Source organism: Schistocerca americana, chromosome 3, assembly GCF_021461395.2.
Source record: "Schistocerca americana isolate TAMUIC-IGC-003095 chromosome 3, iqSchAmer2.1, whole genome shotgun sequence".
In the NCBI taxonomy this organism is placed as follows: domain Eukaryota; kingdom Metazoa; phylum Arthropoda; class Insecta; order Orthoptera; family Acrididae; genus Schistocerca; species Schistocerca americana.
Genome location: NC_060121.1, coordinates 556,643,788 through 556,663,298, shown reverse-complemented (window position 1 = coordinate 556,663,298; position 19,511 = coordinate 556,643,788). Strand labels below are relative to the sequence as shown.

The 19,511-nt window shown below is 39.3% G+C and overlaps 1 protein-coding gene across 2 annotated transcripts in view; it reads left to right on the top strand.

Moving 5' to 3' along the window:
• The first annotated feature begins 15,459 nt into the window (after window positions 1-15,459).
• The window catches only part of LOC124607283 (protein ABHD14B-like), a 61,058-nt gene continuing 57,006 nt past the window's right edge, over window positions 15,460-19,511 (top strand). The window contains exons 1-3 of one of the 2 annotated variants that reach the window (XM_047139564.1): window positions 15,460-16,034; window positions 16,113-16,220; window positions 16,305-16,476. In XM_047139564.1, the coding sequence (XP_046995520.1) occupies window positions 15,936-16,034; window positions 16,113-16,220; window positions 16,305-16,476 (379 nt within the window). In that variant the 5' untranslated portion in view covers window positions 15,460-15,935. The remainder of the gene's footprint in view (window positions 16,035-16,112; window positions 16,221-16,304; window positions 16,477-19,511) is intronic. The other variant, XM_047139563.1, reaches the window with a different exon arrangement.

Here is a 19,511-nt window from a genome sequence, read left to right as displayed (position 1 = left end):
TTTTGCTTTTGTTGATGTTCATCTTATATCCTCCTTTCAAGACACTGTCCATTCCGTTCAACTGCTCTTCCAAGTCCTTTGCCGTCTCTGACAGAATTACAATGTCATCGGCGAACCTCAAAGTTTTTATTTCTTCTCCCTGGATTTTAATACCTACTCCAAATTTTTCTTTTGTTTCCTTTACTGCTTGCTCAATATACAGATTGAATAGCATTGGGGAGAGGCAACAACCCTGTCTCACTCCCTTCCCAACCACTGTTTCCCTTTCATGTCCCTCGATTCTTCTAACTGCCATCTGGTTTCTGTACAAATTGTAAATAGCCTTTCGCTCCCTGTATTTTACCCCTGCCACCTTTAAAATTTGAAAGAGAGTATTCCAGTCAGCATTGTCAAAAGCTTTCTCTAAGTCTAAAAAAGTAGGTTTGCCTTTCCTTAATCTTTCTTTTAAGATAAGTCGTAGGGTCAGTATTGCCTCACGTGTTCCAACATTTCTACCGAATCCAAACTGATCTTCCCCGAGGTCGGCTTCCACCAGTTTTTCCATTCGTCTGTAAAGAATTCGCGTTAGTATTTTGCAGCCGTGACTTATTAAACTGATAGTTCGGTAATTTTCACATCTGTCAACACCTGCTTTCTTTGGGATTGGAATTATTATATTCTTCTTGAAGTCTAAGGGAATTTCGCCTGTCTCATACATCTTGCTCACCAGATGGTAGAGTTTTGTCAGGACTGGCTCTCCCAAGGCCGTCAGTAGTTCCAGTGGAATGTTGTCTACTCCCAGGGCCTTGTTTTGACTCAGGTCTTTCAGTGCTCTGTCAAACTCTTCATGCAGTATCGTATCTCCCATTTCATCTACATCCTCTTCCATTTCCATAATATTGTCCTCAAGTACATCGCCCTTGTATAGACCCTCTATATACTCCTTCCACCTTTCTGATTTCCCTTCTTTTCTTAGAACTGGGTTTCCATCTGAGCTCTTGATATTCATGGAAGTGGTTCTCTTTTCTCCAAAGGTCTCTTTAATATTCCTGTAGGCAGTATCTATCTTACCCCTAGTGAGATAAGCCTCTACATCCTTACATTTGTCCTCCAGCCACGCCTGCTTAGCCATTTTGCACTTCCTGTCGATCCCATTTTTGAGACGTTTGTATTCCTTTTTGCCTCCTTCATTTACTGCATGTTTATATTTTCTCCTTTTGTCAATTAAATTCAATATTTCTTCTGTTACCCAAGGATTTGTACTAGCCCTCGTCTTTTTACCTACTTGATCCTCTGCTGCCTTCACTACTTCATCCCTCAGAGCTACCCATTCTTCTTCTACTGTATTTCTTTGCCCCATTCCTGTCAATTGTTCCCTTATGCTCTCCCTGAAACTCTGTACAACCTCTGGTTTAGTTAGTTTATCCAGGTCCCATCTCCTTAAATTCCCACCTTTTTGCAGTTTCTTCAGTTTTAATCTACAGTTCATAACCAATAGATTGTGGTCAGAGTCCACATCTGCCCCTGGAAATGTCTTACAATTTAAAACCTGGTTCCTAAATCTCTGTCTTACCATTATATAATCTATCTGATACCTTCTAGTATCTCCAGGATTCTTCCATGTATACAACCTTCTTTTATGATTCTTGAACAAAGTGTTAGCTATGATTAAGTTATGCTCTGTGCAAAATTCTACCAGACAGCTTCCTCTTTCATTTCTTACCACCAATCCATATTCACCTACTATGTTTCCTTCTCTCCCTTTTCCTACACTGGGATTCCAGTCACCAATGACTATTAAATTTTCATCTCCCTTAACTACCTGAATAATTTCTTTTATCTCATCATACATTTATTCAATTTCTTCGTCATCTGCAGAGCTAGTTGGCATATAAACTTGTACTACTGTAGTAGGCATGGGCTTCGTGTCTATCTTGGCCACAATAATACGTTCACTATGCTGTTTGTAGTAGCTTACCAGCACTCCTATTTTTTTATTCATTATTAAACCTACTCCTGCATTACCCCTATTTGATTTTGTATTTATAACCCTGTATTCACTTGACCAGAAGTCTTGTTCCTCCTGCCACTGAACGTCACTAGTTCCCACTATATCTAACTTTAACCTATCCATTTCCCTTTCTAAATTTTCTAACCTACCAGCCCAATTAAGGGATCTGACATTCCACACTCCGATCCGTAGAATGCCAGTTTTCTTTCTCCTGATAACGACGTCCTCTTGAGTAGTCCCCGCCCGGAGATCCGAATGGGGGACTATTTTACCTCCGGAGTATTTTACCCAAGAGGATGCCATCATCATTTAACCATACAGTAAAGCTGCATGCCCTCAGGAGAAATTACAGCTGTAGTTTCCCCTTGCTTTCAGCCGTTCGCAGTACCAGCACAGCAAGGCCGTTTTGGTTAGTGTTACAAAGCCAGATCAGTCAATCATCCAGACTGTTGCCCCTGCAACTACTGAAAAGGCTGCTGCCCCTCTTTAGGAACCATATGTTTGTCTGGCCTCTCAACAGATACCCCTCCGTTGTGGTTGCACCTATGGTATGGCTATCTGTATCGTTGAGGCACGCAAGCCTCCCACCAACGTCAAGGTCCATGGTTCATGGGAGGGGGGTGGGGGGGGTTCTGTGATAGAAAATAGAAATATAACAAATTAAAGCTGTCCTCAACTTGCAGGTTGTTTTGACCATTACAGTACTTTACTAGGCATGATCCAATTGGAAGTAATACACCCTTGGCTTCTTCCAACCTTTCAACATATGTACCCATCCAGTTATAAATGGGCTCACAGTTTAACATAGTTAATGATCTTCCTTCTTGGGGGAGCACAGTTGTATGGATTTTTTAAAGAAATTTCTATCATTTGACTGTTAATTTTTCATTTATTTTAACAGTCATGATTTTTGCTTTATAGCCATTCTCAAGTGCATGTTGAAATTTTAAAAGATGTTTGACTTGTTTGTGACATGTTATTGATGACAAAACATATTTATGGTCTTATGGATTAGATACATAAAATGGCTGACATTGTGCACAGTGCAAAAACCATTAACACATAGTATGGCATATTTCATGAATGGAACTGATGAACACAGGTCACAGGAATATATTAGCTGTTAAATATGCCAGACTGTGTTAACAGTTTTATCGTTGGGCGCAGTGTAAGCCATTTTTTGTATCTTTGATATATACTCATATCTTGTAACACGACGACTGGTCTGTAAGGACAGAAATATATTTTTTCAATGATGACCTGTCACTGACAAACGTATTTCAACATGCACCTGAGAATGACTATAAAGCTGATATCATGATTGGGTAAAATAAACGAACAATTAACAGTCAAATGGTGGAAATTAAAATGGATTCCAAACTACAACACAGTTAGAATTTTCCACATTAAAAATTTATTGCCAGACATGAGAGAAGTGAAAGAGAGAGAAAAAATTCACAAGACTGACTATGGTTTGAACCCCACACCTTTGGAATTGTAGTCTTGCACCTGCCCACTTTACCACACCATGTCCTAATTCCACAAATTAGTGTTTAAGCCATGAACTGTAAGTACTCAAAATAACATTTATTTTTCTGTTTTTGGCTGGTCATAATTAAACTCGCAGATGATCATGCTTTGATCCATTACTGAAAAAGGGTGCAAAAAATGTATTGTTATATGTGTATTTTAAAAAATGTTTGGGCTTATATAAAATACATCAGTGGTATAAAACTGTGTCCAGATACTTGTTAACATGAGAACCAAAATAGGGTATAGTAAACCAGAGGTTGAATATTAGGAATTCTGTTGTCAGATGTTCCTTCACAAAGGAAAACAAGCAGCTGAAACTGGTAAAACTAAACTTAAGACCTGGTATAGTCTCTGCGATGAGGCTGGAATCTGTGAGCAGATTAGGTCCTCTCTTGTATATAATATGCAGTAGATCACGTGGAGTGGAACCTGTTGCAGTTATTAGATAAAAACACAGGATGCAACTATATACAAAAAGTATATATATTGGTTAGAATTATCTTCATATATTATTCACCTGTGTTTGCACCAGAATTCTAGAATATCTTCCATTTCAAATGCTGTAACTTTCTGTTTAGAAACAGGCATGGATTCCAAAGATATGGAGTCAGCAAAACTCCAGTTTTACTGTGTAAGCCCTGAATATACAATTAAAAAATGCTGTGCCAAATGTCGATACAGGGTGATTTTGCTGAATCGGGACAATTTGCAGGAAACTATCCCCATGATGAGAAAAAGCAAAAAAATACTTGTGGGCTGGAAATGTGTTCCAAGGGAGGTACACTCACTTGTAGATGGAGATACAAGATATTTGGTGGTGTAGGTTTCAATGAGTTAAAGCAAACATGAGAACACACCAGGCAAGTGAAAATGTTCTGTCTGTATTAGTATTTTAGTGGCATGGTGGCAGCAAAGCATCAGTACTGGTTCAGTTTCATTGTGTGGTTAGAGCAGGGGAGATGCTTCCATATGGAAATAAGGAAGTGAGCTGGAGCACTGTCATGTAGTATCCACATTACCCTGTGTACGATTAAAGACACTCCTTCCAGAAGGGAAGGCAGGGTCACCGACAAGAAGTGCAGATATGCATCACCTGTAAGGCATTGTGGAAGGATGAAGGTTCCAAGATGCAGTTGCTAGTAATATCTGCCCACACTTTGAGGCTGAGCTGATTATTGTTCACCGCTACTAAAACACTAGTACAGACAGGATTATGCCACTTCCCTGCTCATGTGTGTTTTTCATTCATTGAAGACCACACTCTCATTAAGTGAAACCCACTTCTTTATTGTAGTGTAGTTGATGGATGATATGGATAGTTGTTATTATTATTATTGTTATTATTAATTTAGTTCATCTTTGTTCTTTTTAACCATATTATTTTGTCAGGCTCTTCACTCTTCTCAGGCCCGTACTCTGACTGCACTATTGTTGTTAAGAGAATCAACACCATATTTTTCTAAACATCCCTCAAATAATACAAGAGGAGGTCATTTTGAATCAATAACACACCTACTGATGTCTCGAATACACATTATAAGAGAAATAACAACCAGACCTGTTACCAATTCTGAAGATCAATCTCTCTTAAAAATAACCTTTCATTTGTTTCACACATCTTAATCTCAATTATTTGTATGTGTATATCATTGTAAGAATTCTGTGCCTCTTCAAAGCAGGCCAGCAATCTTTGGAATTTTTTATTCTCACATCTGATTTGGTGTTTTCTCTCGCAGTATTGCTGATATTGCTCTCCTATGTTGAAGAGTGCATAGTCCCTTGAAGTGATGTGCCACATGCAAATAAAAATACCAACCCTCTTACAATATCTGCACATTTATCTGTGACATCTTACAGTTTTCATTTACAAGTGTCTTTCAGCAGTAAATCTAAAGTATGCTCCACAGAAGGTTCTAAAATGGCTTACTTTGGTTACTTCTAGTCCCTTGTAGCTTATGGAGTAGATTATAGGAGTAAAACTATTAGTTAAACAAAAGTTTTACATTACAGAAAAGAATTATTCAAATCTTGTCACATAGTTCTACAAAGGCTCGCAACAAGCCCCTATTTAAAGATGATGATTGTGCTTACAGTAACCTCCCTGTACATATACAAAACTGTGTTTATTACAAGAGATAACCTTGGAGCCCTGCAAAGTAATAGTAATCACCCTAGTTTAGGTTTACCGTGAATTCCCTAAATTGCTTCAGGCAAAAGCTGGGATGGTTCTTTTGAAAGTGTATAGCTGATTTCTTTCCCTAATCCGGTGGAACCAATGACCTCACTGTTTGGTCCCCTCTCCCAAATCAACCGACCAATCGCTTTAATACTCACACCTGTGGGTCCCTCCATGCAGAGCGAGCAACTTATACTCAAAGGTATGTGAGCCACTTTGCTGTTATTTTTTTATACTTCACTGCTAACAAACATAAAGAAGTTGTACAAGGAAACAAATTTTAGAGCAGAATTAAAAATCATTTCTTGTTTTCGAAGTGTGTGTACATTGTAGGTCAATATGTTAGCTTACAGACATACTAGGCCCTTGTTTGTTGTTGAATTTTTTTTTTTTTACCTGTTAACAGATGCACCATCAACACTGTCTTCTTCTGTTGATTTCCTTTATTTCAGATCTGATACAGTACACCTCAGAAAAGGGGTTGGTTGCAAGATTAGTTGTGATTGGTGTAGTGTTTGCAGGTGGATTTGCATTCATTTATAACACTTTTAATTCAACAGTATTATATTATATGTTCATGTGTTTTCATTTTTACTGAAGAATGTTTTATCAAAGTCATGCTTTAGTTGTGTCACTTATTATACTTATTGTGCAAGTTGTAATCTCCTTGCAGACTGTGTATATGTGGTTTCCTTTCCAATCATGTACTGGCTGAGGTTGATAAGCCAGTTTGAATACATTGGACTCAAATTGGGGAGGTTTGGGATGTGTGCCCCTTACTGCCATCCTGATATGAGTTTTCTATGGTTTTCCCAAGTTGCTATAGTAAATGCAGGGATGGTTCCTTTGCTAAAACCAAGGCCAACTTCCTGTTCTATCCTTGCCTAATCCTATTCTACTTTGTGTGTATCTTATATACGTACTATTGGAGAAACCCAGTGTTGTCTAGGTATTTATTTATAGCTGTGCATCCATGCCCATACCATGCAGCTTCTGGTCTTGTGCTTAATGTTTATTATGTCCTATGTTCGGAACTATGTTGTGTACAATGATATAATTTTGTAAGCACATTCAGTGGCGTAGGTGGACAATGTCTGTGAAACATGCTGTCATTGGTAGTAGCAATGAAGTAATAAATTTAAATGTCATGCATGATGCAGGACCTTTTCACAAATCTCGTTCATAACGTAATAATCTCCTGAACTACACTGAGGTGACTCAAGTCATGGGATACCTCCTAATATCATGTCAGACCTCGCATTACGTGGTGTAGTGCAGCATTTCAATATGGCATGGACTCAACATGCTGCTGGAAGTCCCCCTGCAGAAATATTGAGCTATGCTCCCTCTATAGCCCTCCATAATTGTGGAAGTGTTACTGATGCAGGATTTTGTGCACAAACTGACCTCTCAATTATTTCCCATAAATCTTTGATGGTATTTGTATCGGGTGATTTGGGTGACTAAATCATTCACTCAAATTGTCTGGAATGTTCCTCAAACTAATCACAAACACCTGTGGCCCAGTGACAGGGCACATTGTCATCCATAAAAATTCCATCATTATTTTGGACCATTAAATCCATGAATGGTCCCCAAGTAGCCGAACGTAACCATTTCCTGTCAATGATTGGTTCAGTATGACCATCCCTTGTACACGCAGCCTATTCCATTATGGAGCCATCACTGGCATGCACAGTGCCTTGTTGACAACTTGGGTCCATGGCTTTATGGTGTCTGCACCACACTCAAACCCTATCATCAGCTCTTACGAACTGAAATAGGGACTCATCTGACCAGGTCACTGTTTTCCAGTCATCTAGGGTCCAACAGGTATGGTCACGAGCCCAGGAGAGGCACTACAGGCAATGTTGTGCTGTTAGCAAAGGCACTCTTGTTGGTTGTCTGCTACCATGGCCCACCAATGCAAAATTTTGCGTCACTGTTCTAACAGATGCTTTTGTGATACATCCCACATTAATTTTTGCGATTATTTCACGAAGTGTTGCTTGTCTCTCAACTGACAACCCTATGCAAACACCTCTGTTCTCGGTCGTTAAGTGAAGGCCGTCAGTCACTGCGTTTTCTGTAGTGAGAGGTAATGCCTGAAATTTGATATTCTGGTCACACTCTTGACACTGGGTATTCCAGAATATTAAGTTCCCTAATGATTTCCAAAATAGAATGTCCCAAGCATCAACATTCTGTGTTCAGAGCCTATTAATTCCAGTCATGTGACCTTAATGACATTGGGAACCTTTTCGCATGGATCACCTGAGTACAGATGACAGCTCCACCAATGCACTGCCCTTTTATACCCTTGTATGCGATACTACTGCCATCTGTATAAGTGCATATTGCTATCAATGACTTTTATCACCTCGGTGTATGCTTTGTACACTGACATGATTTTGCATTGACATTCAGTGGTATACGTGCTTATTGCTGTGTTACAGTAAGGTATATGTGCACCAGATTGCTTGGAATCGGTCGATTGGTTTAGGAACAGATGTGGAACACACACACACACACACACACACACACACACACACACACTTACTTTTGTTATGTATCTGACACATCCAATACTGCTGTTGTGCTGTATGGTCTAAGAACGAATAAATAAATAAAATTATGAAGAGGTAGTTGCTGGACTCAGTCTCAGTCAGATATACCTGACTTCCTTTTGTCACATATTGTCAATTGTGAAGTATGAACCATTTGTATAAATACACATTCTTGTGTTAGTTGGCTTCCTGTATGATGCAAAGTTAACACAAAAGTGAAATTTTGTGTGATGAACTATAATATTTTCATCTACTTCAAATATGCTGCATCTGTAAACTTCTAAATTACTAGGTTGTTCTAATTAAAATGTAGCTACTCACAGAGGTCCATTGTGGGCTGTAGTTACCACAAGGCAGCAGAACTTGGTAAATATGCTAATGCATTAATGCAGAATCGATTTACACTGGAAAAAAATTAGTCCCAATTGTGACCATCAGGTGCGAACTGGGCACTGTACACTGTTTGTATGACAGTATGACATCCACCTCGTTATTGGACAAGCCATAACATGAGTGAACACTATGGCTATTATTGGCTATATTACTGAAACTTTTATGTAAATGGCAGACTAGGCATGATGTCATTAAATGGGTTATAGAAGATGATAATGAAATTTGGAAACAGAGATGAGCCTGGCATGGCACCCAGAAGAGGAAGGTATCCTATCCTGATGTAAGTTATTGATAAGGTTGCTGTTGCTGTAAGTGACCAGCATCACATGCCCTGGGTACTGCTAGTATTTGAGCAGTGTCACAAGAATTTTCCATCCCATGGTTAACAGTACGGAAAGTTTTGCGGTTTATCTGCAGCAATATTCTTAATTTGCTCTTCAGTTTCTGGCACAGATCAAAGTTAATTTTCTATGGAGTGACAAGGCACATTTTACACTACAGGGTGCAATGAATACTCGGAACTGCGAATTTGGTGTATTATTAAACAATGTGTTGTGGGCAAAGAACTACAATACTCACCGTGTGTGACTCAGTGGTTTGGATTCACAAGCACCTTTATTCTCGTTCCATTCTTCTTTTAAGAGAATACACCTAGACATTCTGTCAGATGTACTTGATGTCTGAATGTTATTGAGAGCACATTGTACAGCACGTGGTTCCTTCTCCGGAAGAGCATAACTATGTGGAAACAACTGTTCTCAAGCAAGATGAGGCAAAATCTCATGTAGCTCACCCAGTGAAAGATCTGCTTAATGCAACCTTCCAATAACAGATTATATCCAGAGGATCTCCAGATGCATGGCCTGCAAGACCAGCTGATCTGAATTCATGTGACATTTGGCTCAGGGGAAAACTGTTCAGCAGGGCGGGTCTGATGATGTCGCCATTTGGTCCCACAACCCTTCTCAATTAATCAGTCAGTTTACCAGGGACACATTCAGTCTCTACCGGACCTGAAGGCCAGTATACAGGAATACATTGCTCAGATCCCACGGTAACTGCTGCAAGTAACAACTGATCATGTCGTTTTACAGACGCAGCGTCTCATCAGCATCTCCAGTACTCATATTGAACATATTGTTTAAGGTGCGGTTAATAATAAAATCAACAGTAGCCATTTCTCACTTGTTTCTGCCCATGTCCTGTTCCTAAACCATTACACTTGGAAACATTTCTTTCTTGCAATCACAGAACCAGATTTGCCTGGTGACTAAACTTCAATTTTTTTTTTCCTCTCTGCAGTGTAAATCAGATCCACATTAACATATTAGAATATCTACCAAGTTTTGCTGCTATATGAGGGTTAACAGCCCACACTGGACCTTTGTGAGTAGCTGCACTTTAATTATACCACCCAGTATACCCTAAGTTTTAATTTGCCCTTTTTTTTCTTTTTGCTTTATGTATAAGAATTTGGATTTCTGAGTCTCTGTTTTTTGATTTATTAAGGAAACTGGCCCCCCATGAACCATGGACCTTGCCGTTGGTGGGGAGGCTTGCGTGCCTCAGTGATACAGATAGCCGTACCGTAGGTACAACCACAACGGAGGGGTATCTGTTGAGAGGCCAGACAAACGTGTGGTTCCTGAAGAGGGGCAGCAGCCTTTTCAGTAGTTGCAAGGGCAACAGTCTGGATGATTGACTGATCTGGCCTTGTAACAATAACCAAAACGGCCTTGCTGTGCTGGTACTGCGAATGGCTGAAAGCAAGGGGAAACTACGGCCGTAATTTTTCCCGAGGGCATGCAGCTATACTGTATGATTAAATGATGAAGGCGTCCTCTTGGGTAAAATATTCCGGAGGTAAAATAGTCCCCCATTCAGATCTCCGGGCGGGGACTACTCAAGAGGATGTCGTTATCAGGAGAAAGAAAACTGGCGTTCTACGGATCGGAGCGTGGAATGTCAGATCCCTTAATCGGGCAGGTAGGTTAGAAAATTTGAAAAGGGAAATGGATAGGTTAAAGTTAGATATAGTGGGAATTAGTGAAGTTCGGTGGCAGGAGGAACAAGACTTCTGGTCTGGTGACTACAGGGTTATAAACACAAAGTCAAATAGGGGTACTGCAGGAGTAGGCTTAATAATGAATAGGAAAATAGGAACGCGGGTAAGCTACTACAAACAGCATAGTGAACGCATTATGGTGGCCAAGATAGATACGAAGCCCACACCTACTACAGTAGTACAAGTTTATATGCCAACTAGCTCTGCAGATGACGAAGAAATTGAAGAAATGTATGATGAAATAAAAGAAATTATTCAGATAGTGAAGGGAGATGAAAATTTAATAGTCATGGGTGACTGGAATTCGAGTGTAGGAAAAGGGAGAGAAGGAAACGTAGTAGGTGAATATGGATTGGGGCTAAGAAATGAAAGAGGAAGCCGCCTGGTAGAATTTTGCACAGAGCACAACTTCATCATAGCTAACACTTGGTTTAAGAATCATGATAGAAGGTTGTATACATGGAAGAACCCTGGAGATACTAAAAGGTATCAGATAGATTATATAATGGTAAGACAGAGATTTAGGAACCAGGTTTTAAATTGTAAGGCAGGGGCAGATGTGGACTCTGACCACAATCTATTGGTTATGACCTGTAGATTAAAACTGACGAAACTGCAAAAAGGTGGGAATTTAAGGAGATGGGACCTGGATAAACTGAAAGAACCAGAGGTTGTACAGAGTTTCAGGGAGAGCATAAGGGAACAATTGACAGGAATGGAGGAAAGAAATACAGTAGAAGAAGAATGGGTAGCTTTGAGGGATGAAGTAGTGAAGGCAGCAGAGGATCAAGTAGGTAAAAAGACGAGGGCTAGTAGAAATCCTTGGGTAACAGAAGAAATATTGAATTTAATTGATGAAAGGAGAAAATATAAACATGCAGTAAATGAAGGAGGCAAGAAGGAATACAAACATCTCAAAAATGAGATCGACAGGAAGTGCAAAATGGCGAAGCAGGGATGGCTAGAGGGCAAATGTAAGGATGTAGAGGCTTATCTCACTAGGGGTAAGATAGATACTGCCTACAGGAAAATTAAAGAGACCTTTGGAGATAAGAGAACCACTTGTATGAACATCAAGAGCTCAGATGGAAACCCAGTTCTAAGCAAAGAAGGGAAATCAGAAAAGTGGAAGGAGTATATAGAGGGTCTATACAAGGTCGATGTACTTGAGGACAATATTATGGAAATGGAAGAGGATGTAGATGAAGATGAAATGGGAGATACTGTACTGCGTGAAGAGTTTGACAGAGCACTGAAAGACCTGAGTCAAAACAAGGCCCTGGGAGTAGACAACATTCCACTGGAACTACTGACGGCCTTGGGAGAGCCAGTTCTGACAAAACTCTACCATCTGGTGAGCAAGATGTATGAAACAGGCGAAATACCCTCAGACTTCAAGAAGAATATAATAATTACAATCCCAAAGAAAGCAGGTGTTGACAGATGTGAGAATTACCGAACAATCAGTTTAATAAGCCACAGCTGCAAAATACTAACACGAATTCTTTACAGACGAATGGAAAAACTAGTAGAAGCCGACCTCGGGGAAGATCAGTTTGGATTCCGTAGAAATACTGGAACACATGAGGCAATACTGACCTTACGACTTATCTTAGAAGAAAGATTAAGGAAAGGCAAACCTACGTTTCTAGCATTTGTAGACTTAGAGAAAGCTTTTGACAATGTTGACTGGAATACTCTCTTTCAAATTCTAAAGGTGGCAGGGGTAAAATACAGGGAGCGAAAGGCTATTTACAATTTGTACAGAAACCAGATGGCAGTTATAAGAGTCGAGGGACATGAAAGGGAAGCAGTTGTTGGGAAGGGAGTAAGACAGGGTTGTAGCCTCTCCCCGATGTTATTCAATCTGTATATTGAGCAAGCAGTAAAGGAAACAAAAGAAAAATTCGGAGTAGGTATTAAAATCCATGGAGAAGAAATAAAAACTTTGAGGTTCGCCGATGACATTGTAATTCTGTCAGAGACAGCGAAGGACTTGGAAAAGCAATTGAACAGAATGGATGGTGTCTTGAAGGGAGGATATAAGATGAACATCAACAAAAGGAAAACGAAGATAATGGAATGTAGTTGAATTAAGTCGGGTGATGTTGAGGGTATTAGATTAGGAAATGAGACACTTAAAGTAGTAAAGGAGTTTTGCTATTTGGGGAGCAAAATAACTGATGATGGTCGAAGTAGAGAGGATATAAAATGTAGACTGGCAATGGCAAGGAAAGCATTTCTGAAGAAGAGAAATTTGTTAACATCAAGTATAGATTTAAATGTCAGGAAGTCATTTCTGAAAGTATTTGTATGGAGTGTAGCCATGTATGGAAGTGAAACATGGACGGTAAATAGTTTGGACAAGAAGAGAATAGAAGCTTTCGAAATGTGGTGCTACAGAAGAATGCTGAAGATTAGATGGGTAGATCACATGACTAATGAGGAGGTACTGAATAGGATTGGGGAGAAGAGGAGTTTGTGGCACAACTTGACCAGAAGAAGGGATCAGTTGGTAGGACATGTTCTGAGGCATCAAGGGATCACCAATTTAGTATTGGAGGGCAGCGTGGAGGGTAAAAATCGTAGGGGGAGACCAAGAGATGAATACACTAAGCAGATTCAGAAGGATGTAGGTTGTAGTAGGTACTGGGAGATGAAGAAGCTTGCACAGGATAGAGTAGCATGGAGAGCTGCATCAAACCAGTCTCAGGACTGAAGACCACAACATCAATGACACTGGTATTAAAATTTGGTCATATATTGTCTATGACCTTTTATCATGTGTGAAATTCAAGTAACTAGCAACATCTAATCTTCACCAAGTTTGAATTCCTCTAAATGTATAGAGGAGAAATCTTTAATTATGAATCTGCTCCTCAAAAAATGATGACATCTTTGATTTTGCACATTTTAGCCTGTTAGGAAACATACCCTAAGAAATTTCGAAAATACCGGCAGCTTAGCGATGGTCTTATATATCCAGAACTAGAAACCAATCATAGCTGACAGTTTTGCAAGTTTTTAGTGACTTAGTAAACTTTGTAGTCTCGTCCGAGACTGCTTTTTTTAAACTGATGTCTCCTGGTGGTACATGCAGTGTTTGTGGAATTAAATCTAATGCTATTATATTTAGTTGTTTATTTGTAGACACAATGTTGGCCACTCCTGTGAGGAAGTAAATGCTGAATCTGGTGACCATGAATTCAATGGCTCACCATTTCCGTCTCGGTGATTTTTTGGGAACTCACAGCACTGGAAATTCACAGCACTGTATTTGTGTACTCCTTGTTGAAAGTAATGAGAGAGAGAGCAGTGAGGAATTTTATAACATCAGGATTGGTGATCACAAAGTGGAAAAGTTAAGGACTTCTGACACCTAGGCAGCAAAAATAACCCATAATGGATGGAGCAAGGAGGATATAAAAAGCAGACTAGCATTTGCAAAAAGGGCACTCCTGTCCAAGAGAAGTCTACTAGTATCAAACATAGGCCTTCATTTGAGGAAGAAGTTGCTGAGAATGTGTGTTTGAAGCATGGTAGTGAATCATGCACTGTGGGAATATAAGAATCAAAGCATTTGAGATGTGGTGCTACAGATGAATGTTAAAAATTACGTGGATTGATGAGGTAAGAAATAAGGTGGTTCCCCAGAGAATCAGTGAGGAAAGCAATATATTGAAAACACTGCAAGAACAAGATGCAGGATAGTAGGACACCTGTTAAGGCATTACGGAATAACTTCCATGGTACTAGAGGGAGCTGTAGAGTGTAAAAACAGTAGAGGAAGACAGAAGATGTAGGTTGCAAGTGTTACTCTAAGATGATGAGGCTGGGACAGAGGAAGAATTTGTGGCGGGCGCATCAAATCAACCAGAAGACTGACGACTCAAAAAAAAAAAAAGTTGAGTGGTCAGTTAGTACACATCCTGCACCGGCAACATCTTCGCAATTATGTACGGCTATAGAGGCAGCATCGCTCAATATTTCTGCAGGGGCTTCCAACGACTTGTTGAGTCCATGTCGCGTCAAGCTGCTGCAGTACGCCAGACAAAAGGAGATTCGACAAATTAGGGAGCTACCCGACGACTTCAGTGTATGTTCCCATGTCGTGGCATTTTAATAAACTGGCATTACAGGACCAAATGGAAGAGAATAAATTTGCGAATACTTTTGACTTCTTTTTTATTGTGAGCGCTTAAGTTCCAAGGTCTATTAGCACGAAGTTGATTTAGGCCTAATCACAGGTTTTGAATGTGACATTTCTGTTAACAGATTTTCATGTGTATAATCCTCTCTCATTTTAAACCATTCTCTGGACCTGCGTCTTATTTTTTTCTTGGTTTTCGCGTTCCTCTTCAAAAACATTGCCAGTCAATGTTAGAAATGTTTTACCTGCATTTGTAGTCATTAATATCAGAATACAGAGTACACGAAACGCATCTGTTTCAAGGGATTAAACTGAAAAATTTGCTTGATTTGGTAGGTGTACGGACTTGTTTGACACATCCGTTGCTAAATACGAACGAATCTTGACAAATTTTCCCTTTTGCAAGGGCCTTAAAACGTTATTAAAAGTTTAATCTTCCATTCGAAGAAAGCTAATGTAGATAATCATCGGCTTCTGACAGCAATATACCCTTTAGCAGATTTTCAGGGTCAGTCCCCTCGATCAGCGGCTTCTTTTTGTTGTTTGTATTCTTAAAACACTGCGCAGTAAATGCTTGCATTGGGCGCACAGGGAGTGTCACGTGTCCTCTACTGTGGTTGGTTCACGGAAACGAAACAGAGCAGTTAATTTGTCGGACTTTTTTCTTGTGAAGTGCTATATTTTGCCCTTTTCGTGTTTTACAGTTCCACTTCTGTCTTCCCAAGTATCAAAGGATTATTGTAAACTCATCATTTTTGTATAATTCCTAAAATAAAATGTGGGAAACGCTTTGTCTTGTCTGTCTATCAGCATGTTACCTATTGTCACACTATTGAACCGCCAACAGAATCAATTTGGAATTACGAAAGATGAAAAGATGACATATCTGCCCACATACACACACACGATCTCGTTTCTATTGCGGGTAAACGGAAGTGCTAATATTTGAAGGTTTTGTGGCATTGTCTTTCAACGCTTAGGTGAAGAAGACATAGTTCTGTCAGTTTCTGAGAGTATGGTGCAAACATATTTTTATCTTGCTTGTTTGTTCGCGGGCTACAATGAAGCGTGGAATTAAATTAGGAGCCGTTATCTTTCTTGTCTGTGTTTTTATTATCATCGTTGCGCCAGGAAAGTTTAGTTACCAGCATACTCTAGACGTGAGTAGATTTCTCAGCGTTAGATTGTGTACAACATTGTGCAGTGCTACATTAACTGTGAAATTGTGGTTATTGCAGATGGCAATCGACTGGAAAACTGTTGATATTTTGGGTAAAGAAATTCCTGAAGAAGCTATTAAGAAAAAAAATGATGTACAAATCACTTCCCACACGCATAAAATACACGTATGTACGCCAAGTTTTGTACGAATCCAACGTTTGTTCGCATTAGCGTTTTAATACAATAGTAAAACATATGTCATTTAATAGGGCGTTGACATGTTTTACCGAGAAGCCGAAATTCCAAATGGTGTGAAGGCATCCGGACAATCGCTTCTTTTCCTACATGGACGAAGTTTTAAGTCAGAAACCTGGGAAAATCTTGGGACACTGCAGTTAATGGCAGCATTAGGTCATAAAACGGTGGCAGTTGACTTACCAGGTAACTTCAAGACTTTTAAACGACACGTTATAATGACTACAAAATAAAAATGTATGTGGAATCACTAATGCATCCGGTATTTTCATATTTTAGTAGAATTATATTGGACCTCAGATATTTGCCCTCAGAATTGGAGGTACCTGTTTAATATGTATTTAAGTACTTATATTTTGACTAACTCTCGTACTTTGTGCTATGACTCCTCATTTTGATAATATTACTTTTTATCAATCTATTCATTATACTGACATTTCAGTACCTGTTTGCAATAACAATACCTGTGCAGAAGGTTGTAAGGGACTTCAAACGAAAGGACCATCTAATCTTTGTACTGAATTCACAATTTATTCAAGTGACAAAGTGGGAACTTGCCCAGAACACATTTTATGTGCTGAAAATTTCAATACATTGTATACTGTAATGACACATTAAGATATAAGTAACATGAAGCAGTAGATAGATGCCTGAACAGGGGAGTACTCTCCCCCCTCCCAGAACTTTGCAACCTGTAACTCTAGACAGAAAGTGATACCGTGGGGAAGGAGAAAGTACTTTAACCCTGTGGTGCATTAATTTCACTGCAGTGGACAACTTCTAATGGTCAATTCTCTGCCATTTTCAATCAGTCGTGAGGCTGCAAATGCAGTAGGGAGTGTGCACTGCAGTGATCTGTGTGCATTTCCAGCCTCAGGACTGATTGAAAATGGTAAAGTTGTCCTTTGTAGTGGACACTATGTGCCACAGGGTTAAGATTACTAATAAAATTAAATTATGTGTGTGACAGAGAGAAATGTAAACCTCATGAGAGTGAAAACATAAAGAGGATTATGAATTTGGCGGGACCATCAAGATTAATAAGCCTTTGGCGAATATTATAAATACATTCTCCAGAGAGGAAATGTATCCTGATGAGTTAAAAATAGCAATAATGGGTCCACTGAACCTACTGATTCTGGATGTCGGCTTCGTAATATAGGCTAATGTAATGGAATGATAAGGTGGCATGTCATATCCTATGTGCTTTTATACAAACAGAAAGAGTGCAGGCCACTGACAGTATTTCTTTTGTGTTTGTATCAGATTTTGAAATGGTTGGTTGGGGTGACAATGATCTGTAATGTAACCCATAGTTGAGGTTACGTTGGAACATGACAGTTTGGTTGAGTTGGCAGAGTCACAGGATGTAAATACTTCATCTTAGATAATAGTGAAATAATTACTTATCCATTTTGTGGCCCAAGGTCAAGATTTTTTTATGTTGAAAGGTGGTAGTTTAAGTCAGTTAAGTGGCATCGATTGCTTCAGTTGATCGACAAAAGATAGACTTTTGTATCAGAAAGGGAAAAATTGGCTTAACTAATTACGGAAAAATTGCAATATTGGGCTAAAACTATGTCTTACTTTCTCTCCCTCCCCAAAATTTTGGTTGTGGTGACAGACTGATATATATAGTGCAGCCTGAGGTCTAGCCTCAGTTGGAAGGTGACAGTTTGGTTGAGAATTGAAGCCTATTGTTTACAATCACACCATACTGCAAAATGCAAGGGGTTCCAATACTTACCTTGTGTCTTCCTGAAGATATTCAAATATTCTTTGATTTAACATCAGAGAGAATCCTAACCATAAACTGTATTATTTCATTTTCACAAGAGCATAATTTAATCATAGCTAACACTGAAAGAAGGTTATATATGTTGAAGAGACCTGGAGACAATGGAGGGTTTCAGAGTGATTATATAATGGTAAGACAGAGATTTCAGAACCAGTTTCTAAATTGTAAGACTTTTCAGTGGCGTATGGGGGAACTGACCTCAATTTATTGGTTTTGAACTGTAGATTAATACTGAAGAAACTGCAGAAATGTAGGAATTTAAGGAGATGGGACCTAGATAAACTGAAAGAACCAGACATTGCAAAGATTTTCAGGGGGAGCATTAGGGAATGATTGACAGGAATAGGAGAAAAGAATACGGTAGAAGAACAATGGGTAGCTTTGAGAGATGAAATAGTAAGGCAGCAGAAGATAAAATAGGTAAAAAGATGAGGGCTAGTAGAAATCCTTGGGCAAAATAAGAGACTTTAAATTTAATTGATGAAAGGAGAAAATATAGAAATGCAGTAAATGAAGCACGCAAAAGGGAGTACAAATGTCTAAAAAATGAGATTGATAGAAAGTGCAAAATGCCTGAACAAGAATGGCTAGAGGATAAATGTAAGGCCGCAGAAGCATATATCACTAGGGTAAGGTAGATGCCGCCTGCGTGAATATGAAGAGTTCAGATGGAAAACCAGTCCTAAGCAAAAAAAAGGAATGCAGACAGGTGAAAGGAGTATATAGAGGGTCTATACAAGGGAGATGTACTTGAGGGCAATATTATGGAAATGGAAGGGGTTGTAGATGAAGATGAGATAGGAGGTATGATACTGCATGAAGAATTTGACAGAACACAGAAATACCCGAGTCAAAACAAGGCCCAAGGAGTACCCTACACAACATTCCGTTAGAACTGTTGATAGCCTGAGGAGAGCCAGCCACGACACAATTCTTCCATCTGGTGGGCAAGATTTATGAGACAGGCGAAATACCCTCAGACTTCAAGAAGAATATGATAATTCGAATTATTTAGAAAGCATGTGCTGACAGATGTGAAAATTACCGAACTATCAGTTTAGTAGGTCACGATTGCAAAATACTAACATGAATTCTTAACAGAATATGCCACGGTTGCAAAATGATGACACGGATTCTTTACAGAATGGACAATAAACAGTTTAGACAAGAAAAGAGTAGAAGCTTTTAAAATGTGGTGCTACAGAAGACTGCTGAAGATTAGATGGATAGATCATGTAACTAATGAGGAGATACTGAATAGGATTGGGGTGTAGATAAATTTGTGGCACAACCTGACTAGAAGAAGGGATTAGTTGGTAAGACATATTCTGACAAGGTAACCTCCCTATCGCACCCCCCTCAGATTTAGTTATAAGTTGGCACAGTGGATAGGCCTTGAAAAATTGAACAGAGATCAATCGAG